Raw genomic sequence first — 24,819 nt, 5'->3', positions numbered from 1 at the left:
GTCATTTTTGCAAGCACAACAAAACACAATCTCTTCACAAAGAAACGCAATAGCTGTTTATTCAGCAGGCCCCTCCTATTCATGACATTGCCATCTGAAAATAAGAATGTCAATGAAAATAATAATAAACCAAGACATTTTTGTGATTAAGTTAGAAAGACACCAATTTCAGTATTAAACCAGCCAATATGAACAAGGTTTTGTGCTAATAAGAACTATGAGTTTGTTGCCTGTTAATGCAGGCTAAAGAGGAGACAAGATGCTTTGATGCTTTAATATTTGCTGGCATATTTGGAAGCTTTTACCTTTTGTGTCCCAGAATCTTTGGGAAAGTCACTCCAGCTCCACTAATCAGGAGCTGGATGTCTAGCTCCTACTGAGAGCCACAGTTTGGGATCTTGTAGGATTTGGGACCTGTGATGGGACACAGCGATGTCCAGAGCCTCACCCTTTCCCAGCCAGGATCTATGGTATGTTAGCCTCTAGTTTCAAAGGTGTGCATGCAGATAAAAACTAAAACTTTTCTTCAAAATTACAAATTTTGATGAAATTTCATTTTGGGGAAGGGAGGACCAAGTTACCAACCACAACACAGGTGACTCAAATCCTTTCTCCCACCAGGATCACCCCTCCCTGGGATCTCAAGGCTTGGCTTTGAGCCAGAGGCTCCTGCTTGCCTGCCCATTTCACTGTCTCCTCCTCAACACAGCCTCCCAGATAACATCAGTCCAAGGTGATTATGTCCTTCCCAGGCCAGCAAACCAGATTTTCTGAATGACCTGCCCAGATCTCTTCTCATCAGCCTCATGCATTGGTCGGTGCCAGAGCTCTTCCTCTACACAAGTCACCAGGTATTGTCCTGGAGCCAGACAGCTTTTCCCTCCTTGTGCTCACTGAGAATTTCACTGCTGGAGCCATTCATTTCAGCCACGCTCCAGTGATTTGTGTCCCCACCCCATCACGAGGTCACTCCAACTTGCCCTTCCACTGTGCTCCTCCTGTTTGCCTTCCCTTCTCCACTGCGCTGTGATTGACACAGTTAAAGATGGCCCTGCCAAGCAGGCTGTGGTCTGGGGCCAAAAAGGGGAAAGATCCCACCCAGCAGGGAAAGGTACCTGCTGGGAGAGCTTGTTTCATCCCTGTCAGAGGGATTATGTTTCACCTGGGGAATATCATCTCCCCATTGAATCAGCCCCATTCTCTCAAGCCAGGCCTCAGCAGAGAGCATCCCAATGCTGGTCCATCCCCAAAAGCTTCCTGGCAGCTGCTGGTGCATTTGTTACTCATGATGGGTATTTCAAGCAGTTTCATGGTTGTGTTTTCTATCAGGGAGCAGCAGGACCCCAACTTCTGCCTGCCTCACCCACCCCAGAGCCGTGCTCTCACCCAGAGGAGAGGGGTGACCCCCAGGGCTCCTCTCACCCACAGAGGGTGGGGGACCTGCAGCCACCCTGGGTGTGTGTCATCCCTCCCCTCCCTACCAACAGCTGCCCACTCTAAGAGACCACAGTGACCCCAACAACAGCTCTGCTCACAGGCCTGCAAGCCCTCCCATCAGCCCCACTTTCACTAAAACAATCCTTTCATCAGGAATGCACCTTCACTGGAGACACAAGGCAGAGGAGACCAGGTAAATGCCACAGAGCAAGTGACAGCACACCTTAAAACAGAGCCACAGCCTCGTGCAGCATCCCAGACTCTTTCCTTTCAGTAAAGGGAGACAATCAGCATTCAGGCTGACTTAAAAGATTGAGCAGGATGATGACAGCTCCCATTTCAGGGAGAAAGGCAGAGGGAGAGGGGATTTGGTTTCAGACTAAACGCTTGCAGCAGGCTCCCATCAACACACACCCAAGGTCACACATGGGAGGCAGCTTCTTTAAAATAATAGGAGAGCTCAGGCCTTTATTTACCTCTAGAAAGGCTTTTGAACTCTGCTGGTGGTGACTTCACTCCCAGGACCTTGTGGGGCACTAGAAATGTCACCCCTAAAGAAACAGGTTTTGGGGACCAGTGTCTGTGTGTGGGGATGGGGACAGCAGAGCCCAGACTGAGGTCTCGTGTCCCCATGGATGCCCACCTCGTGGTGATGATGAGTGAACTCATCCCCCAGACAGGGTTTCACACCTACAACACACAGCCCAGCGCGCCACTGGTGCCCTGTCCCCACCCTGCACGTGTCCTACACGAGGCAGGGTCAGGCTGACTGCCAGCAGCAGCAGAATTCCTCCCTTCCACTGACCCACTAGACACAGCCATGTTCTAATGGACACCCAATTTTAGGCACACAAAGAACCCACCTCCTCTGCTCCCACCATCACAAGACAAGAGCACAAAGGGTCAAGGCCAGGAGTCTGCTGGGGAGCAGAGGGTCTGTCACCACAGCCAGCAGGCCCACAGCAGCATCTCAGCACTGGAACAAACTGTTCCCATTTCTCTTATGCCTCTCAGGTGATAAAAACATCATTCTGCAGCAGAAAAGGGAAAATGGCATCAGCTGTACATGAAACAGAGAACAGGGCTGGTGGGTCATGGCCCTTCTGTCTCACCTCTGTCACCTGCACAGGAGGGGTCAGGGTTTACTCATGCACCTTACTTAGCCCATTACTTAGAGCTGGCTCTGATTTAAAACCAGCCAAGAAAAGACCAAGCTCTCAGCACCACACGTGCTGCTGATCTGCGGGCAGGGCAGAGCAGGCAGATCTTGCCACAGGTCTGATAGACCAGGGCAGCTCCTCCAACAAGCAAGGCTCTCTGATTTGCTACAGGCGTGTGATAACTCATTTAACCTTCAGCATTTCTTTCACTTGTTATCATTTACTCGTTTTCTCCACTTAAATTTAAAGCCTGCAGTGCAGAGACAGCAAGGGAAGTTTTCCCACTGACTTGAACTAGCCATGCTTCCTTAAAGCTTTCAATACTGGAGTCAGAGGAAGTTGAGTAGGAATTTTTGCCTTTAAATAAAGCTCCAAGAGATGATACAGAAATCTGAGTCCACTTAAAAAGAGAGAAAAAAAAAGGCAAACCATCTTTCCTACTCCTTGTGGTTACTGGAAAGAGACAAACCAACCAACCAAAACAACAACAAAAAAAAAAAAGACAAAACCAAGCTTCAGATGATTTCTAACCGGATTTCATGCTCCCTGAGTGCCTGGCAGGCTTTCCAGTCACGAAGGTTTTGGGGCACCAAAGTCCCTCCCCTTAAGTAACTCCTCAGTAACTTGGGAGCTTTGGGGCATTTCCTGGTGGGGAAAAGGAACCGGGAGCATAGGAAAGACCTAAGCTTGATAAGGGACCTTTGCCTAAGGGATCCCGAGGCTTTGGGCTCCAGTGGCCACCCTGACCCAATAATGCCCTATGAAAGGGAGCTGCTCAGCCAAAGTGGCCAAAACCACCCCGGCGCCTTCCCCTCGGACAGCCCAAAGGACCCTGAGCAAAGGGGCGCAGCAACAACCAAAGCGAGAGCTCTCACCTCTGCTCCTTGCCCGGCTCGCCGGGCTGGGGCTGCAGGAGCAGCCTTCCCTCGCCGTGTGGGATATCCCGTCGGCAGTGCCACGCTCGCTCCTGGGACCAGCAGCAGCCCGCGGGGTAAATGCCCGTCCTCGCCCGCCTGGGCTGGGTTCGCTGCTGGAACCAATTAGAGCAATTAGCAGCGCATCAGCGTTTGTGCTAAGGACTCTCACATGCGGGTGTTTGCCAAAGACCTTACCCGTTTCCTCGCTGTCAGCATCTCCTCTGCTGTTTGTGGGGGCTCTCATCTCCCCCTTTCCCCCAGAGCTCGTATTGCTAAGGGACTGTGCAGTTCGGGAACGGCAGCGTAGATAAGGCAGCAGTTAATGAATTGCTCATAATGGAAGAATAACAACCAGCTAATTAAGGATCTTCATATGCCTCCTCCAAACATCATTAGCTGCTGTGGTGACCCTGTGCCTGCTCAGACAGCAGAAACCTACCCACTCTCTCAGAGACCCAAAATCTCCCTTCTCCAGAGCAGTCTCTATCACAGTGCCTGTTAATGGATGCATCATTTTCCCCTGATTTTCGAAATTAAGGCTAAGACTTTTAATTATTATTATTGATGCTTATGTCACTTGTGCCTTATCCTTTTCATTAACTGATATTTTTAACTTTTAAAAGCACATGTCATCTGAAACAAAATTATCTACTCTTTTACTCTGCAGTGCGGATGGGCTTTAGCAGGCTGGACATGACTGCTGAAAGATATCACATCCTTCAAGGACAACTGGACATCCAAGCTAGTTTTGGTTCTCACACTCTGCCCACAACTATGATAAATTGCTCTTGAGGCACTTCTCTACCAGTATCAGCAGGTGGTCTAAAAATTGCTTTGATGAATTTCCCATGAAAAAAAACCCTCTCCTCTCAGTCCTTTGGAAAACCAGCAGAATTAACATCCTGACTTGAACACCTGGACTAACTTTGGACTAAAATTGAAGAGATGCAGTGAAATCTGCTAAACCCCAATTAGCCTGCCCTTCTTAAGGGACCTTGTCCTGCTAACTGTGGTGAGCTAGGAGCCAGTTTGGTCAAATTTGGGCAGTTGCTCTTTGCAAAGGCTATTTCTTCTTTTGCCAGACATGTACTCTGTACTTCTGTCAAATTTGGGAGTCCCATTGCCCGTTGATCTCCCGGTCTGTAATACAGGCTGCTCAGAAAATGGGAACACGTCTGAGCAGAGAGGAACAGATCTGCTGCAAAGGAGCTACAAACTCCTTAGTGCTGAGCCCCCAGCCAGCAGTGCTGCTCTGCTGTCTGCCTGGGGAGTGTCACCAGACCCAGATGTCACTGGAACAGCAGAGATGCTGACCCTACCCCGGAGGTGGCTGCTGGTACCGTCCTGCTCATGCCCCACAATCAGAATTTCTGGCCATGCCCCAGCATAAAGTGCTGTCAAAACAAAGTCTAACCCTGCTGGCACCTCCACACTTCTCATTTCTTCCCTGCACCAGCCACGATGCCAACCCCATTGTGTCTCTTCCCATTCCCCTACCCTCAGGTCCTTTTGAGTAAGCATGGGCTTGTTATTGCTGAAGGGTACTCAGGTAGCACCTGCACAGCCATGCCTGAAGAGTAAACTGGTCCATGCTTTTCCACCAGAGTCATTTGGAAGAAATAATAGGATAGGAGGGCAACCAGAAGATTTTGACAGAAAAACATCTATCAACAGACACAGCAATTAAGGTTTTGGCTGTGTTGCTACTGTCTTTTTTCTCTAAAATGTTCCTGTGGAAGGCAATCAGGTGCTTACCACTCAGCCCTTCCCAGTAGCTTTGCTTTTAGTGTCCCCCCTGCCAACCCAGGGTAGAGGTTACTTTTGAGGCATTCTGGGGTGGAGAGACACCAGAAACACTTCACTGCCACGGTACCTGGTATCAAACTCATTCACTTGTGGCAAACTCTCACTCAAGATTATCTGAGAAAGTTACCTTTTGGTCCACACTGTCATGAATGTAGTTGCAAAGAACAGCCAAAATAATTAAGTTGTCCCCATCCAGTTGTTCTCATTAGATGCAATTAAATAAAATTACTAAAAAAAAAAAAAAAAAAAAAAAAAAAAAAGGCATGACAGTGACTGTTGTCATGTTACCAACATAGCATATCCATATCAGTGCAACAAAAATCTAATAAAAAAATCTATTTATTTATAAGGATTTTTAAAAAGTTACACAGTTAAAAATAGTCAGGCTTTTAAACTAAAAATCAGGTCTTTGAATATACCGTGCATCCCATGAACGGCACTTCCAAGCTGCATCCTGCTCTCCGCGAGCCTTGCACCCCTCCTTGTGGTGCATCGAAGCAACTGTCGTGTGAGCAAAATCCTCTGCTGGGCTTTGGCTTCCAAAAAAAGAGCAAAAAGAGCACAGAGACATCCATCATCTCTGGCACCAAGCACCACCTTCTCCATGTTGTGGACGTCTCCGAGCTAGAGATATAAACAACTTCTGCCTCTTACTAGAAGTCAACTCTAAGCACACGTTTCAAACATCATTAAACTGGAGGGAGTAGAAATGTGTGACACATTGAAACAGTTACACTTCTCAAACTTAGTGTTTGTTTAAAGGTTACTTTTGGATGAAAGCTGGTTAGAGAATAAATAACAGATGCTGAAAGCATCCATTATGTATTTTTGCAATTAGCAGAAAATCTTGGTACTTTTCTTAAAGAACATACATAATTTTGTGGGATGTTTATTGCTGGAAGCAATCTGCTCTCGCTGGCAAGAGCAGGATCCAAGAGCCCAGGGAAGCTTCACAAGGAGTCACACATAGTAAGCCAAAAGCAATGCTTGCTTCAGCAACAGCACTTAAACCCCTGTGTTTGCTGTTGCAAGGAAGTGGTCAAATGCACTTTCTTTCCACAGAAAATTTTAAATTAGAAAGAACATGGTGAAATCATCCCTGTTTCTTTTCCACAGACATTTTGATTACCCAGCAAAAAAAAAGTGGTTCCTGAGTATGATTTGATTTGGAAAATGCACCCAGGATGTTTCATGCTGTTGTTGTCTTCTCTGCCCAAAGGGCTTCTTCCACTGCCCAGCTACCACCTCCCCTCTTGGGGTATGGAGATACTGCTATGCCTTGGGAACTCCTGTGCATCCAGCATGCATGGTCTGGAAGGGAAAATAGAAGTAAGAAAGCCACTGCAGCTCCCAGAAAGTATCTCTCTCTCATAAAAAATTGTGTGTGGAACATGAGGTGGAGCAGCAGTGCCAGTCCTCCCTCTCCCTGATGATTTCCATCACATCCAAATGAAGCTGGAGGGGGTATTCATACAGAACAGAGGTATTTGAGTTAAATGTACTACAAACCTCAGCATACTTGGTGACCATAGCTGGTTCTGGTTTAAGAAGACAACAGTAGTAATGCCCTGAACAGAGACCTACAGAGCTGCCCTCTGCTCAGTCAGGAGAGAGGACCACCAGATCTTAGATCCTCCACACACCCTCATAGATCCTGGTAGTCCTGAAGACCTCCACCATAGATTAAGCTTTAATCCTAAAACTTGATCTAATTCTATCCCCCAAATCTCTTTTTATACCTCTTGGCACTAAATAGAAGTTGTCCAAGACACCATTTTCACATACCATACCCAGCCCATCACACTTTGGACATCACACAGCAATCAGTGCCATTTCTTACCACACAGAAACAGCATTGTGCTAAAAAGCCCTCCAGAGTAAAGCAGATAATATCTTTTGGGATGGTGCCTTGTATTTTCCAAGAGTTTTCTCGCTGGAGCAGTTATTACAAGAAACTAAACCAAACCCTCCTATTTGTAAATTGGATAGAAAAAGCACAACTCAAACTGGATAGAAAAAGCACAACTCAAAATTTGGTTTAGGACTGAAGGGTTCACACAGTGCTTAAGAAGCATTTTAGACAAAAGCAAGCTTTCTGCCAAACATTTGAGGGGGAAAATTTCTGCTTTGCTGTCTGAACACAGTTATAAGACAGGATAATGAAAATGCCTGGCACTGCTGCCCACAGTGAAATACACTGTGCATCTCTCACTTCACATGCAAGGCTTATGTTGCTTTCATGCTGCCTAGTTTAGTTTCTGCAGCGTTATCCTGAAGAAAAAATCCTGTCTCCACAACCCCTGGCATTAAAGGTGGCAGACTTAACAAGAGGAGATGAGGAACTTGTAGGCAGGGAGTGCTTTTGCATTAATTTCTAAACAGCACAATCATGAAATAGCAGGACCCCACAAGCACTGCTGCCCTGTAGAACAGGTATTTATCTAAAGCTGAAGTATTACAAGTGAAGCAGAATTGACTGAGCTTCTCTAAGCATCTTCTCTCCCCTCTTTAACCATCTCACTTGCCTCCATTGATGCACAACTCGTCACTGCTGGTTTAACATCTAGTGACTGAGGAGGTTTGCTCATGCAGCTGCTGCTAAGAACCGTGCTGAAGCAAGGCAGACGCAGCTGATCTGACTCACATAGGAAAAAAGAGCAGAGGTACTACACAGAGATTTCCTGTAGCTGGGAAAAAAAAACCCAAAAAAAACTAATGTGCTTTATGTTGGTTTTGTAACAGCTTATGTACCAAGTTCGTGTCAGAAACAGGTTCAGATTGCTCCAGAGGAAGGTTTAAAGGTTTTCTTTATTTAGCAAGCACATAGAGATTGGCAGAAGTACCCCCTTCCCTATCCCAAAGAGCATCTACAATTCAGAAAGGTAAGGAAAAGGCATTCAAAGGCAGAAAGTAAAGAAGACAGAGAATACCTCAGCTGAGGAGATTAGAAGACTCAATAAAGACACCTATTGTAACCAACAGAAATACTCTACAAATACACAGGCTGAAACCCACCATCTTAAATTAAGCAATCCATGAAAAATAGCAGAGAGATGCAAGATTAAATTCTTCCATGCTCCTCTATCTCCAATGGAAGGCTTATAAAGGTCTGCAGATCATAAGAGTGTGCACGCTGCTGCTATATGAAACCACGTATTAATATTTTTATATTATCTAATGTTTTGTCTCCTTTGTTACCTGACCAGGCAAATCCTCTTCACAATGTCTTGCAGTTTTCATTAAATTGTGTTTGGACTGTGGCAAGGGCACAGCCCTGGGTCTCCAAATCCTGCTGCACCACGGCTTGAAGAAATAACCTCCTTGTGCCAAGGAGCCAACTGTTGTCCCCCAGAGCAGAAGGCCAGCAGAGCTGTCACAGGTTGTAGCCTTCAGAGACATCTGTGCCACAACAGGGACTGAACTGCTCCTGAAGCTCACACCAGAGGAGGAAAGTAATCCCCTAAGCTGCAACTTTCCTAAATGCTGGCAGCCAGAAACTGCCAACCGGTAACGACAGCTGGCAGCTCCGGCCTGAACAGAGTGGTTTTTCCATTTAACTCTCCCCTTCTCCCCAGCTCAGCCAGGGCAGCAGCACACACATGTCCCCACTGCTGTAAGACACAGGATTTTCCTCAAGAACTCCCTCATGAGCCAGTTCTTTTTCTTAAGGACAAATTGTTCCTAGTGGGGGATATCTTACACTGAGGCAATCCTCAAGTGCATGTTTATGGTCTTTGGTCGTTCCTACTCTCAAAGTGGGAAACTTAACTTAAAATCTCTGTCTGAAAGGTGCAAATCCAATGGGCAGCTTTGACCCTTTCAGTCCATCCCTGAGGAGATGCTACAGCTTCAGGGTGAGGTTTTCAGCAAAAGTTTAGTCTCTGCAGATTTACCAGCAGAAAGGCATCTAGCACTGCTGAAAAATCCCCTGCTTTTCCCCACCCCTTTCAGACCAGCTCTGCAAATCTTTCCAGTGTAAAGTTTCAAGTTGGAAGGGATGATCTAACTTAGAGGGCTTTTCCAACCAAATGATTCTATGATTTTAAGTTCAACAAGTTGTTTAATGGGAAGCTACACATGACAAAACAATCTCTTTTGTAACAGACCTTTACATAAAATGGGTTATTTTAAAATGAGCCTGGCAGCCTCTCAGTTTCATTTCTAGAGAATATTATGCTGTGCAAATCTCCTTTCAGAACAGCCTGGAGTATGGCACGTACACATGTGCTGCAGAGCCAGCAGAATGGCAGTCGGGATCAGCTGCTGATTGAGCAAGGAATCATGAGAAATCCAGGCCAAAAATGTCTCCAACAGCAGGTGCACAATAGGTTTGTGTTTCCTACACCACTCCAAGTAGTTTTTCTTTCACACATGTGCCAAATGAATTATCACTGCACAACTATATGAATACAGTCATTTGATAAACTGTATAATCAAGGAAAGGTATCAATGCCACAGGCTTTGATCTTCTCCTGTGCTTAAAAGGACTGTTAGGACTTCAGTTTTGATGGAGAAAACCGAACTTTTATACACATACCTGTGAATGCAGACACATGAAGAATTTAACTCTAATAAATACTTACTTTATACAGATGGATATATATGGAAAATATTCCTTGTGACAGATAACTGTAAGGCAAGCACTCATTAAGCCACAGAACAAAGTTTATTTGATCTCTTCAAATTCTTTATACAGTTTTGCTGCTAAATGGACACACCACATTCGCACATTGCCTTTAATTTTTATTTCAGTCATAAGTCCATCTTGAAAGAAGTGATAACACATTTAATGGCATCTTCAATAAATAAAATCTAGTCCTTACACAGACACATTACAATCCACTCCCAATTCAATACTGCCAAAACATTGTTGGGTGTTTTTCTAAAATTTGCTTCAGAGGTTGCTTTTTTGTTTCAGCACTTAAATACACAGAAAAGTATATGATGAGAGAAAATTCTGAAGAGAACTTGGTTACTGGTAAAAACCACTAACCTAGAAGTAAGTTAATGAAATCCCTCTAATTGGATTAAAGAACCCAGTCTGAAGTATTTTTTTGAGAAACCTTGATTCTAACACGCAGTTTTGCTGGATCCTATCCATGTCAGCATACTTATACAGGAAGAGTTAAATTCCAGGTTTTCTTTTTTTTAATGAGAAATTCATAAAGTGAGAGCATTGGCCTCTCACACTCACAAAAGTAGTCATGGTCCATATATCCTGCAGTAGTAAACAGCTATTTGTGGCCAGTCCACTGCCTGAGCTCCTACCAGACTGGAAAAGCTACTGCAGTTCTCCATCCATCTCTTCCCCTTCCAGGAGCCTCAACAACCTCAGCAAGATGAGAATTCCTGAAAATACAAATCTGACTGCAAGATGAGGACCAACACATCTGATTCTAATTAAAAACTAAGCTTAATTTAAACCTTCTCCTAAACAGAGAAAGTCATGACTAAAGAAAAGCTGAGCGTCAAGATTTCCAAATTGCAATTCTGTGTAATTAGCATGTCACAAACCAATTAGAGCATCAGTTAATGTAGGAAAAACCACTCCAGCACTAAAATCAGTTAACACTCTCATCTTCATGCCATCAGTGGAAGCTTAGGGCACGAAAGGAATGCATGGTTGGGCCCCCCCCAGACCTATGCATACTATATAGGGGACAGAAAAGCTTAAACAAAAGACAAAATTGCACCACATCTGTGCAAACATTTCAACCAGGTTGTTTCAGCCAGTTCCCTGCTCACCCCAGCTCCTCCTGCTGACTGCACTTGGCTTATTCAAGAGAACATGGGGAAGCAGGACTCTGTTTCAGGGAATTAAACTTTTTTCTGCAATTATCTTCCCCACAGCTGATCACATTGTAACGAAAGTGCAAAAACTTACAAACTTCTCAAACAAACAGCTATTAAAATTACACATTTTTAGGGAAACATATTCACTAGTTTAACCATAAAAATATTTCCCCAGGTAACAAACTTTAAAGCATTTGGTAACACAGTATTTCAATAATAATAAAGCAAAACCTTTCCACTTGTTACAAAACACAGAACTGTCAGAATATTTTGCTTATTGTACACTTTTTAAGAACTTTGCCATCTTGTGAAGACTATGCTGTAGTTAAGAACATAACTATAATTTAAGATGAGTATTGAAATACTAAACTGACTCAATCTTTTGCAAATGAAAACAAGGAAAAATCCAGGGCCATGTCAACCAAGAACTTGCAAGACAGTTTACATCCAGAGTCATAAGGAAGCACCACTTTCCATAAAGTACTTTGTATGTCTGCTCCTGAAAAGCATATTTAATAGTTTCTTGACAACTGCTAAAACAGATTCTCACACTAACTGTAGCTTGACTTAGAGAATTCAGGTCTGGGGATATAAGGGAATTTTGGGCAAACTTATACTTAGAATAAAAAGTAATAAAAAAAAAAAGAAAAAACCTGCTGAATTTGGTCCAAGCATCCAAAAATACCCAAGGTATATGGGCCCTTCATTGATTAATGCTGTTCAGTTGATCTTTAAAAAGAAAGTAGGTGCACAGCAATAAGGAAGAAGGACTGCCTATGACAGGCACAGAACTGTGACAGAATAAACAGTTTCTTCAGAAAGATGTATTAACTGTGATTCTGCCATGTGAGTAACTGAACTTGCACTAATGGAGAACCCTGAAACTTGTATACTATCGCCACAAGAAATGATTTCCTATTTAAAAAACAGATCCATTTCTAATCAACTGTTTTACCAATCATCATTAGATATGTGAAAAAAAATAAAAAATCTTTTAAAATAATTACAAAGAGTGGACTGCAGTAGCAGCTATTCAAGCAAGATTCAAGCACAAGTTTAAATGGAGTTTCAAGCTGGGAATTAGCCTTCTTTGTCGAAAATTTGTACAACTTTTTCAAAAACCTAAAAAGATAAAGAAGAATTTTATGAAGTATTCATCAAACAGTTACTCCAAGTTAAACCAACTTAAACAGTATTTGACAGTACTTTCAAAAATATATAGGTTTTTTTTAGAACATTCACAGTTATTCTTTAACATTCAAACTGGCATCAATTTTGGGAAGCAGACAGAAGAGCAACACTACTTGAGAAGAGCAAAAGCTCATGAAAATGTAAAAGGCAAGACCTGTTAAACACAAAAACACTGGAAATGTGTTTAGTCCAGCTCACACTCAAGCAGAACAGATCAATTTCCTCAAGTTATTCTCATCTTACTCGGTCCTTCAAGAGTCAAATCAAGAGGTCCACAACATCCCTGAGTAATAACATCAGTGCTTAATTAGCAGGCTAATCACACACACACACATCTCAGAAGAATGCCAGAAATATGCACCCTGCCACCCTGTCATCCCCATATTTTGGCATATATACTTACTTCATCAACAGATTTAGAGGCATCCACTTTTCTGACTTTTCCCATTCTCTCATACAAATCTATGATAGGCTTAGTAGACTGCAGATATGTATGAATTCTAAGAGAAAGCACAAGAAGGAAAAAAACACATTACATAGAAAAACATAAAGAGACGGGAACAGAAAAGTTCTGAAGACAGTACCTCTTCTCCAGGCTCTCCCGGTTGTCATCGCTCCTACCACTGCTCTTGCCTCTTTCGAGACAGCGGCCGATACATATCTACAAAAAAACATCAGAAGGATGACTGCAGCCAGGAACACTAGCTGCCACCCTGAGAGCAGGAACTAACAAAAATCCTGGAAATCTAAATTCGCCTGGCACACAAAATACAGCCCAGATCTGGTGGATGTAGTCAGAAATCACATGGGAAGTTAGTGTCTTCTAGAGAAGGATGATGGTTTACAATCCCGTTTATGAAAATGGGATTGAGGTCAGAGGAAGTAAAAGCAGCATTAAGCTCTGTGATTTGACTGAATCCCCAACCTCAGACATAAAAAAAGAAAATTACCTGATTTTCAAGGATGTGTTCAGGCTTTCTGAAAAGCAGCATGTCAAATGGGACTATTAATATATGTCTGCACTAAAGGAAAGTCACTGTATGTTCTCTCAAGAATTTTGTAAGGCAAACTGGCAATACTACTGTCAATTAAAATGTTCTTCTTACTTGACATTGCTATAATGAAGACTTCAAAATCTAAGTAAAAAATTAAGAACTAACCATAGCTAGGAGTGTCCCAAAGAACTAAGTTTTTTAAACCTTTAGTTAAATAAGCAAAGCTGACACATGTACACTCCATGAATACTTTTATCCTACTCATGCAAGAGGAAAAGGGTTAAAAATTATTTTTCCTACACAGTACAATCACAGTATAGATCATTTAAGCACTGTGTATTTTTAGATCTAGTAAAAAAATCAGAATCACAAAATTAAAGCCCCACCAAGTGAAAAAATTAATTTAGTCTTATTTAAGGTTTTAACAGAAAAATAATAATCCCTCACATGCTCTTTAAGGTTACAAAATGATTGCAAATAAGTTAAAAAAAAAAACAAAGACCAAAATCTCAGGAAGTTGGGGAAAGGGGGTAACAGGAAATAAGTCAGCTTAAGGTGATGGGATACTCATAACAGTTTTTATGTTCAAGGGCACTGACAAATTAAAAAGACAGCACATCACGGCACTTGTTAAATGAATATAATGCATCACTGTCAAAATGCCCTTGTAATTTAATGACTTGCTGAATAAAATGTTGGTAACTGACTATCCTACAGCACAGCTCATAACTATGAAAATAAAGATTGCTACTGCACTTCAGAATTAAAGCAAACATTGCACCAAGTTAATTTTGGACTAAACAACAATTTACTAAGAGTAAACAGAGTAATATTTTCTGAAAAGTAACCAAATGATTTTGTAAAATTTATTTAAAGTTTTGATAAATTTTCTTTAAGAATGCAATTGCCTGGAGTACTTCCTCAATATAATTTATTCACATATGATTATACCAATTGTCATTAGCTGTCTATTTCAATAAACAGGCAACTTTTCATCTACTAAAACAAGTTGCCAAAAAATCCTTCAAACACCCAGGCCAAATTTTCCTTCTACCCTTACATTAGTCCATTCTCCCTGTCAGAGTTTAATTGTTCTTCTTGAATGATTCCCACAATATTGCAAGAAAGGAAGTTGCAGAATTACACACTTCATTACCTCATTGTCACAATCAAAAAAGAGAACAAAGGAAACATCCGCTTTTCCATCCATAGTCTTAGTCCAGCCTTGAAGATTATCTTCATTCCTGGGAAATCCATCAATCAAAAACTTGTTCTTCTGGGAATTGGCAGCCATTGTTTGATCCATAGCCTGATAAAAGAGAATTCAATTCACAATCTTCTGCACATATGCTGATTTAGCTACTTATTAATTTACCCCCAAGATGTTGACATGGTAAGTTGAGAAGCATTTATTTTAGGATTATTGCAGATTTACAAAATGTGCTTTTGCTTCACTTTCAATCTGTGCTGGTTAATTCACTGATGCACCAACACAACTATTGTTCAAATTGAATTAATTATTTCACAAAGCTTAAAAAACTCATAACAAACAAATCTCGTAATAAATCCCAACTTTAAAGCTTATTTTCTACAAGATACTGGGAAGTGTCTTTACACAATAAGACATCAGAACATCCCTGATCTAAAGTTAATTTGAAGGGAAAAGCTCCAGATAAATTTAGTGCCATGAACAGCAGCCTTTTTTTAACTTAAAATAGATACTCCCCATGTTTTCATGGACATCCAATAGAGGCTGAAGCTTTTCCTTTTACAAGAACAACAGTAGGTGCTCTTCTCCTTCACCTGACTATCTATTTTGACAAAACTTACAAATCTTAGTGCCTTTAAGGCCTCTGACCTCCAATCAGATATGAATTAATGGACCAAGAGGTCCCAAAAACTAGTGCAGGGAAATAAGAAATACAGTTTCACTGCTTTTCCTAGAGCTACTAAAAAGTAAAGGAAAATAAAAATAACCCATTTTCATAGATCCCCAGGTATGAGAGGCCATCAGCTCTCCAGCAGTCAGAAAGAAACACAAGTGATTGCTGAGAGAAGCAGCTCCGTGTCTGCCCATTCATACCGCTCACACTGGAGGAAAAGCAGCTCTGCAGAACACAGCCACTGCTTTGTTGCTTACTCTGCAGGAGTGACCCTGCAAGGAAATAACCTTTTCCTTACCCTCTTCAGCAAGCTGATTGTTATTTCAACTGGCACGATCTCCCCCTCCTTAATGTAGTTCTCAATGAGTTCTCCATACTGGGAGCCCGGCCGTTTCCGCTCGTCCCGGAGAAGGTCACCGGCAGAAAGGTGAGTGTAGCCGTATTTCTGCAACAGGCAAAGCAAACACAGGCTCCCTTCAGTCAGAGCACTTGTGCAAACCCAACATCAGTCAGCAGTGCCAGCCCTATTTATCCTTGCATTGCAACAGGAAAACCCAGGGAACAGCATCTTGCTAGCAATGGATCTGCTCCATCTTCAGTGTGTAATCCGACAGTACAGCACACTCTGCACACAACACACACAGTAAAAATCAGTCATTAAGGATGGAAAAGACCTCCAAAATCATCAAGTCCAGCCCCTGACCAAACACCATAGTGACAACTAAACCAAAGCTTTATGTTCCACATGCAGTCGTTTCTTGAATGCTTCTATGAATGGTGACTCCACCACCTCCCTGTGCAGCTTGCTCCAGTGTCTGACAACCATGTCAGTGAGAGAATTCTTCCAGATGTCCAACCTGAACCTCCCCTGCTGCACCTTGAGGACATTTCCTCTTGCCCTGTTGCTGGCTGACTCTTACGTTAGTACAAACGCCTTTCAGGGCGTTGTGAATGACAAGGTTTCCCCTGAGCCTCCTTTCCTTCAGGTTAAAACCCCCCAGCTCCCTCAGCTGCTGCTCACAGGACTCACTCTCCAACCCTTCACCAGCTCCATCACCCTTCTCTGGACACACTCCAGCACCTCAATGTCTTTTTGAGGTGAGGGGCCCAGAACTGGACATCCTTGGGTAAAATGCTCAACAGGGCTTTTGTCAGGTATTTCTGTACCATTTTCAAAAGCAATTTTGTTATGTTATGGAAACAAGACAAGAATTTTGTTTACCTACTTAAAGAAAACACATATGCTGATTGCAGGTCCTTTGGAGCTGGAGGAATGTCCCAAGCACAGAAATCCCTATGTTGATATTGTGGTTCTGGCACCAGCTTCCTCCCCTACCTTGGTGAAATCACCTATAACACAGCAGCTGCACAGACAGTCCTCCTGCCCCTGCTAACTCCTTCCCTGGGATGACCACGCAGAGCAGCCCCTGGGGAACAGCAGTGACTTCTCCTAAGGATGACGTGGTAGATGAAGGTCAATAGCTACACTGGTTCCACCCTCTGTCACACCACACAGAGTAAACAGAGAGAGCAGAGAGATCAGATTCAGATCCATCAATGTGATAGCAGTGTGCAGGAAAACAGCACACACCACTGCTCTTCACCTCAAACTGCAGCTAAAATAGTCACTTATGAAAAATACTGATGGAAGTATCTATTAGACATGAGTTTCTCAGGCATTTATCATTGTTAATAGACACCTAGTGCAAGCACACAAATAGATTCCTACCAAAGAGAAATGCATGGTTACAAATAATCATTTTCTCAGCTCATTTAACACTGCAAGAAAACTAACAAAGTGCACTGTACTCCTCGACCAAATATAAGTCTATCAAAACAGGCAATAAAGACACCTCCTTGGTGATTACCTAAGCTAGGTATATATCCAAAACAGCACACACATACATTCTCATCTGAAAGTTTTTATACAAAACAAAAGCAGCAGCAAAAAACTTCAGGGTTATCAGTTTGGCTGCAGCAACATCCAAAGCAAATTTCAAATAAGGTGTCTGAGAGGCATAATAATGTGACTACACACTTGGTGAGGCTGTGAACTTGGATTTAAAAACTTGGCTACTGAACTAAGTACAACAGAAATATTACACAACCCACTAAGTGACTTTAAAACATTTCAGTTGCTTTCCAATTTCACCCACAAAAGCATGGAAAGTTAGTTCTGCCATAGTCATAATTTAAGAAGGAATATAATTACTTAAATCTCCAAAATTGTACACAGTTGGCAAAAAACAGAAGCAAGATTTTGCTGTAAGTAAGTGTGAAGGAAAAGCTTCACAGACATCCTCTAAGCTCACTGTACTCTTGCTTTAATGTACATTGCATTTGGATATGCCTAACTAATTGCAAATCTAAATATTTATAACCTACAGAAGCCATAAACCAAAATAAATTGTTCCTTATAAGCAAGAAACATTACTCTGCTGAACACTAAATTAACATGTAGTTCTTCTTGCTAAAGTTATAGAATGATGATTTTTTTAACATCAGGTTTCTACAAAGAAGAAAACAGGAGGAAAATATAATCCCTTAGGTTTTAGAGGATTACCAAACCATTTAATTTTCCTTGGCATTTCCCTTTTCATGCGTGAAAACGAAATTGAGTCAGAAAATTTTTGGAATTCTCTGTCTTTTGCAAGAGCAAACTAAAGTAGTTTTTAACAGCTGAACTGGAGAGCAAAAACCAGAAGTGTTTAAAGTGCTTTTGTACAAATAGACTTGTTTGAGATAATAATAAATTATATTCAAGACTAACCCTCAGAATGGCTTAACCAGGCAATAAGAAAAACAAACCTCTCCTTCAGGGGCAAAACATCTATTTGTGAACTGTACTGAGCCAAGAGCCAAAGAAAACACGTGGGTTTAAACAATGCAAACAAGGGGGGAGAATGACTTGACTGCTGCTCCACACACAGAAGGCTTCAGAGATGTGGAGCTCGTGCTACCCTTGCCAGTTTTAATCAAGACATTCAGGGCACAAAGTTTTCTTTCATTTTAGGTCATAGGAACCTCAGCAAGAGTCTGAACTGCAGCAAATCATTGCAGCACCAAGGGCTCGCAGAAGAAACTGTGATGTGACAGCACAAAACATGGGTCAAACACTCTCAGGTCTGGACAAGGTCTGCCTTGTGGCAGCAGCACTTCCCAGCAGTGCCAAGCACATCTTGATGCAATCCCCAGAATGTGATTCACTGCCACTCCTGTGTTCTCCTCTGCAATCAAAAAGGGAGCAGGACAGTGGTTGCCCAAAAAAAAAAAAAAAAAAAAAAAGCAGTTTCCCCAGCTCTTACTAGGCACGTAATGTCAGACTGAAAGGATGACTTGAAAAAAAAAATTAGGTCAAAAAAAATTTCCAAATTCTTGGATGCCAAGCACTTAAAATCTGGAGAGATGTTGGTATGACAGAGAAGAAAAAAGAAAATATATAATTAACTATTCTAAAATGTATTTAAGAGATAATGGTTTCTGCTATGCTTTCAGACTGGTGTAATCTAGAGGCAGAAAAAAAGATTAAATTGGTAAGTTACTATTACACAAGTTCTCATTACTACACAAGTAGTGCAAGCCCTTGATGCTGTGATGATTTGCTCCAATTCAGGACACTTGGTGAGGGTTTCTCTCACCTAAAACAAAACAATATTTTGTGCCCCAAACACCTTGACTAAAATTGGCAAGAGTAGTGTGAGCACCACATCTATTTATTACACAACTTCCCACTATTTTTAAAACCTTTTTTTTGAAGTCTGGGTCTCCAAATATAACTTAAAAAATCAACTGTGAATGAAAAAGTGCTGCCTTCAACACCACTCAAGACATTCTCCTCTTTTGCTTAAAAAAAAACCAAAAACACAAGCATAAAAATAATTTAAAAATATCCCAGTGAAATGGAAAGGCGAGCTCAAGTTTCCATCAATGCCATCACTGCAGCAGTGGATAGAGCAGATCAGAACAGCACTTGCTGTTTGCCTCTGCCTGGTCAGTCACAGCAGGACAAACTGGGACACACAAGCTGTGAGCTCCACATTCCCAAACTCCAACCCAGCACTGCAGCCTCCCTGGGATGCCCTTCCCTCCCCTGTTCTCCAGCCCTTCCAGCTTCCTTCTGTCAGCCGGGATTTGCAACTTTCACTCTGCAGACAGAACACTCTTTGTTTTCAGTAAATACAACAAACAGATGCATAGAAATGGAAATCCAGGAGTCACATCAGGCTGGAAGCAGGCGGAGCCTGCCCAGCAATCTCGGGCAGTCAGGAAGGATCGGAGGTGTCAGGAAGGATCGGAGGTGTCAGGAAGGATCGGGGGTGTGCAGCAGCTGACGCTGGGAATCCTTCCACAGCCCCTTCCGAGGGGCACGGAGTTTATTTCTGATTCAGCCCTGGTGGTCCTGCAACAAATCTCCCCACTAAACACACAGCTTGAGACTTCCTTAAGACAGCAGAAGCCAAGAAGCAAGAGAAACACAAATTACTGCTTTGACCTTGACTCCTATCTTGGCTTATCATTGTTAGTTTGAAAATGAAAGCCACAGGGCTTAAGATTTAAACAAATAAAATACAAACTTTTATTGCCCTAGTTCTGACCTGTCATATCTTGGGCAACCTTAATAAACAACTAAAATTTGCTACATAAACCATTCAAGAACTAGTTAAAATAAAAACAAAACTGTGCAAAGCAGTTCTTATGCTGCCTTCGGGGTTTTTTTAAACTAGAAAGCTTTTCTGTCCTACAAGCACATGAAATTAAATCTTTGGGGTACAGACTACAGACCTTGTATAACAGACCTTCTGTCTGCTTATTCCAATTTTAAAAATTGAAGAAATTTTCTTCATTTGAAACATGTTCTTGTCTCTGGGAAACAAAAACAAACACTATCCCACATTAACAAACCAAAACACACAATGAAGATCCCACTGACAGTGCCTCCAAGGGAGAGGGGGGAAAACAGAGCACCCAGGCTCTTCAGGAGCACTGACTCAATACAAAGCACCCAGTATGTTCAGGAAAGTCCAAAATTTAATGCTAAGTGTTCTTCAAAATGGAAATGTTCAGGGATAAATCTTCAGGGGGTAGATTTAAACACTGACCATGTTTTAAAAAAAAAAATCCAAAGTTCGGAAATACAAATTTCTGTTCTAAAAATCAACTATGAGAACTTAAGGCTAAGTAGAATACTAATACATGATATTCATTAAAGAGATTTCAGAAGCTGAGTTTAAAGCAAACAATTTAAACCCTGTTTTTATTTCAAGGAAGTTAACGCTGTATCTCAGCAGACTTCTAGAAGACAATTAACACATGACAGCAAAACCTAAATCCTCTGCTACTTTCAGAGGAGCATTTCTGATACAATGAATACTTCTTTGCATTGTTTCCTTCACCCTAGGAAATCTCCTTATCATATATCCCAAAGCATCTTAACAGCTTCTTCCATTTGGATATCAACTTATGCTCTTAAAAAAAGAGAAGGCTCAGCATCCCACTTTGTGGAATTAATTTTAGATTTAACCACAAACATACAGGATAGGGCTGTGGTGGAGGTGAATTATATTTTAGGTACACAGAGAGCAATGCCTTGCATAGCCCAAATCTCTACAGATCACCTTGCCAAAACAAACAGACAAAAAAGTACAACTCAAATCTTGCTTGGAATAAAGACAAATGATTTGGTTGTTATTCTTCCCACCAACTAAAGAGCTTTACATCTCAGGCAGAGGTTATAAGGATTTAAAACTTAAGCACAAGAAAGCATATTTTGTGCAGATTTGCTGAATGCATTTTTTTCCTTGACTTTACCATAATGATTTTATACGCAAAGTTCAGAAGTCAGCAATAAAGCACATTTCATTATCTCACAGTCACAGAAGATACACTGTGGAAAGCATGAAGGTTATTGCAAACACCTGCATTCAAATGACATCATTCAACTATAGCTCAAATACTCTGCCTCACACGACAGCTACGCAACAGTCCCAGATGATGGCAAGCTCCACCTAACAAAGCTGTGGAAGGTTTCAGGAGTTAATCTGCAGAGCTGGAAGGGAGAGGATAAGAACTTAAGAGGGAATTCTGCTTCATCCCTCTCTAAATAGGAGGAACTGCTCCAGAACAGCAGCAGTTCTGCTGCATTTGCATTTCCCTGACAATTCTGTGTCTGTGGAACACACAGGAGTCGAGTCTTCCCTCCGTATCGGAGAAAACCAGTCTGGTTCAGCTGTCTCATCCAACCTTATCTGTGGAGATAAAGAATCCTAATCACTTACCCACTGTTCCCTTTCTTACATTGTGTCAATACCCATTTCCACTTGTTATTAGGTCTTCTTCCCTCAAATAATTTCTCATTTTGTGTCCAAATTTGGCATGAATATATGCTTTCTCCACATTCAGGGATTCCAGCACACACATATTGAGCAGTTATGATTTACACTAGTATTTAACAAATACATATTTCAGCTACAACATGGGATGCCCATCTCCCTTTTTTGGGAATGTAAAGCACAGTCTGCAAAAAAATTACAAAACTTCTTTGAGAAATTGTTCCCAGGTACTAAGTATATAATATCCCCTTTACTCTACAAAACATAGACACCCTTGGTTTTGAATAAAAGTAGTTTGATGCTAAATTCATAGAAGAGCTCACCTCAGCCAAATGAGACTTCTTCCACATGTGATGTGCTCTGTCCCAAATCTCCAGTATGAATAGCAACCAAGACATATTTATAGCTCATACTGACTTTTTGTTCAGCACAACCTTCAGCTCTACAGTAAGATACTGGGTCAGACTCATTCCAAATGTAAACTAATATTATTCCATCCATTTACAACAAGGATGAATGAGGTTTATTATTACTCAGCTACAGCTCCCTTCTCTCTGTGGCAAACTGCCAACAGGGTTTAAAACACAAATAAAAATACACTTTCAACCCAAAGGCAGCATTGACTGCACACTCGCCTGCAGCAGGGCTCTCTGGGGGCTGCCAGGGGCCACGGTGAGGATTTGTGCTTAGAAAAGCTGCTGCTCTCCAGTACCTCTGCTGTGTTTCACCCACACTTCCCTGCTCATGTGCCCTTTTTCTCCAGCCCACTTGCATTAGTCCAACTGTTCTTTAAACTACCTCAGACCCTCCTGCCTCCCAGTTCAGCCAGTGACTCTCCTGGAGGTGTCTGAGCCAGCAGGAAGGCTGTCCTTTGCATTCAACAGTTCTGAGTGCTTTCTACTGTCAGCTCACTGACTTCAATAAACTTCTTTCCATGTAGTGAACAGGATTAGCAGAATTAAAGCAAATTTGCATTTATTCGAATTTGGATTTCCCTTTTCAGGCTTAGAGAAGAAAATAAATACTGCATAGCAAGGTTTTTCTTTTTTTCCTTTCTAGCTGGAAATACTATTTGAGTAGCAATGGCTCATTTGAACTCCTCCTAATAAAGTGGTCTTTATCCAATTATATCAGCCTATCCAGCTATAGGCATTTATCCTCCAAAAACACAGGCCAGCAGCCACACAAGGTACTCCAGCCCTGAGGCTACACTAATGGTTTGCTGAAAGCCATTAATGACAGCCTACAAGGTTCCCCTATAGTTTAAGCTCATTTGTTTGCTACGTGCCAGGGGCTCAATTTGACCTTACCAAAAAAGCTTTATGAGCACTGTGAACCTTCCATGCCACAATTTAATTTAATGAATATGCTGGTTTGAATGCGAGTCTGTAATTTGAGGTTTAAATCCTTCAGAACTAAAGTCATAACGGCATTTTTTAGTCTGGACCAAGTTCACTTAACTTAGTTATACAACACCGAGGTCTGGGATGTAGCAGCAGTGTGCATAAACTGTAACAGCACTCCCAGGGCACCAGCAGAACAGGACACACAAAACGTGGCTGTTCCAGGAGTTTTAGGGTTCTTTTCCACCAACAGATTCAGGAACATGGGCATCACCACAGTTCTTAGCCATATCTTTCAGTGAGGGCATGCATAAGCTTTGATCCCATATGGCTTTTAATAAGAAAAGTATATATAACTGCTCATTAAAAAAAAAGGGGAAAAAAAGATAAAAGTGCTGTTTCAAATCCAACATACACATATGTTTGGAAGCGTTCATCCTTAAGTACTTCCATAATTATCCACCTGGATACACTGTAATTATCCCTGCGGTTTTTGGTGTTTAAAAGGACAGAACTACACCATGTATCATCCACCATTCTTTCTTAGATATATGTTGTCCCAAAAGGCTGGAAAAAATGTATTTGGAAAACTGAAAATTTGATAATATAACTGAAAGTTTAGTCAAATTATACTGTCAGTCTTAGGCTCTTTAAAAAGAAGGAACAAGATGAGCAATCTATGGGATCAGGATATCCTTTAACTTCTATTGTGTCACAGAAAAAAAAAAAAATCACTCTATTTTTAACATATTACTTCCACAACTTACTGGCACCGGGTAAAAAAGCCAACACCCTGCAATATCGGCCCTGCCAGCTGTAACATTTATGGGACAGGCCTCAGGAGACACGGACCTTGATCCATTCGAAGTGCACGTATTGCCGATGGCTATCAGACACCTCACCTCCTCTCCCGGGCCTGAGCATCCGGGTGGCAGCCCCGCAGCCACCGACGTGGCCGTGCAGACGTGTAGGGAGCCACCCGCCCGGATGGGCCGCGGGACCGGCCTGACAGGGCAGCACCGCCCGGAACGCCTGCTCCGCCCGGGCACGGCCCGCGATCCCTGCTCCCGGCCGAACCGGAGAGCCTCCAGAACGCCAGCGGGTGTCCCCAGAGTGGATGCAAAAACCCCAGGGTGGGCACCGGAGCAGCCGGACCCACCAGCAGAGTGTGATCCCGCGGGGCTGAGGGAGAAGGGAAAAGGCTGGGCGGCCTGACAGCGGTGGAAGGGGAACGGAGGGGCTGGAGTGAGGGCTGCCCCACCACTTCACCCACTACAGGGGAGATGTGGGTCAGTTATTTTTATGTATCGCCTCGAAGGAGCGAGGAATAGATGGAGACTCGACAAGAGACTAGACCGAAAGGCAGATGGGGGTCCTGCCACCGAGCAGAGCGGGACACGACCCCCAGGCGACCCGGACCCCACTCGGGGATCCTACAACTCCCAGGCCCCCCCGCGGCCGGGGCGCCGAGGGTCGCCAGGCCGCGCAGTCCCGCAGCCCCTCCACCTCACCTCCACGATACGAGCGCACTGCGTCCCCTTGCCCGCCCCGGGCCCGCCGAGGACGAAGACAACGACGGGCTTCATGAGGAGAAGGAGGCGGCGGCGTTGCAGCAGCAGGACAGCGGCGGCGGGGCGGCGGCCGTGGGGCGGCCGAAGGGCGGGCGGGGAGCGGCGGGGCCGAGGCCGGGACTGTGACCGGGGCTGTGACTGTGGCACCGCTGCCGCCGCGCTGTCCCCGAGGAGGGAAAGTGCTTCCGGGTCCCGGGAGGGGCGGGGCGGGCACGTGGGCGCGGGGCTGGCGGCGGCGGCGGCTCTGTGGGGACTCACAGTCCCAGGCCCCGGCTGGGGAAGGCCGAGGCCGGCGCGGCGCTCCAGCGGGACCGGAGGTGTCCGTTCACTGTTCGCCCCGCCACAGCCCTTTCCGGCCCGGCCCGGCCCAGCGGCACCGACGGCGCCCCCGCTG

General features: G+C 43.2%; 1 protein-coding gene across 1 annotated transcript; it reads right to left on the bottom strand.

Annotated features, from left to right (window-relative positions):
* Positions 1-9,967: 9,967 nt before the first annotated feature.
* Positions 9,968-24,641, bottom strand: CMPK1 (cytidine/uridine monophosphate kinase 1). Its single transcript, XM_041483389.1, has 6 exons — positions 24,366-24,641; positions 15,481-15,627; positions 14,456-14,608; positions 12,889-12,965; positions 12,708-12,804; positions 9,968-12,235 (listed from the first exon to the last, which is right to left on the bottom strand). Exons 1-6 carry the CDS (start codon positions 24,438-24,440, stop codon positions 12,194-12,196), a joined length of 591 nt encoding a protein of 196 aa, XP_041339323.1. The 5' UTR covers positions 24,441-24,641; the 3' UTR covers positions 9,968-12,193.
* Between the last annotated feature and the right edge of the window lie 178 nt (positions 24,642-24,819).

Source organism: Pyrgilauda ruficollis, unplaced genomic scaffold (genome assembly GCF_017590135.1).
Source record: "Pyrgilauda ruficollis isolate IOZ18807 unplaced genomic scaffold, ASM1759013v1 scaffold6, whole genome shotgun sequence".
NCBI classification, from domain to species: domain Eukaryota; kingdom Metazoa; phylum Chordata; class Aves; order Passeriformes; family Passeridae; genus Pyrgilauda; species Pyrgilauda ruficollis.
The sequence above is the reverse complement of the archived record's forward strand: the minus strand, read 5'-3'. Positions and strand labels throughout refer to the sequence as shown.

Coding starts and splice junctions, on each gene's coding strand:
- CMPK1 (XM_041483389.1), bottom strand. CDS start 24,440: ATGAAGCCCGTCGTTGTCTTCGTCCTCGGCGGGCCCGGGGCGGGCAAG. Junction 15,628..24,365: donor AGTGCGCTCGTATCGTGGAG/GTGAGGTGGAGG, acceptor TGCCTGTTGCAG/AAATACGGCTACACTCACCT. Junction 14,609..15,480: donor CAATCAGCTTGCTGAAGAGG/GTAAGGAAAAGG, acceptor CTCTTTTATCAG/GCTATGGATCAAACAATGGC.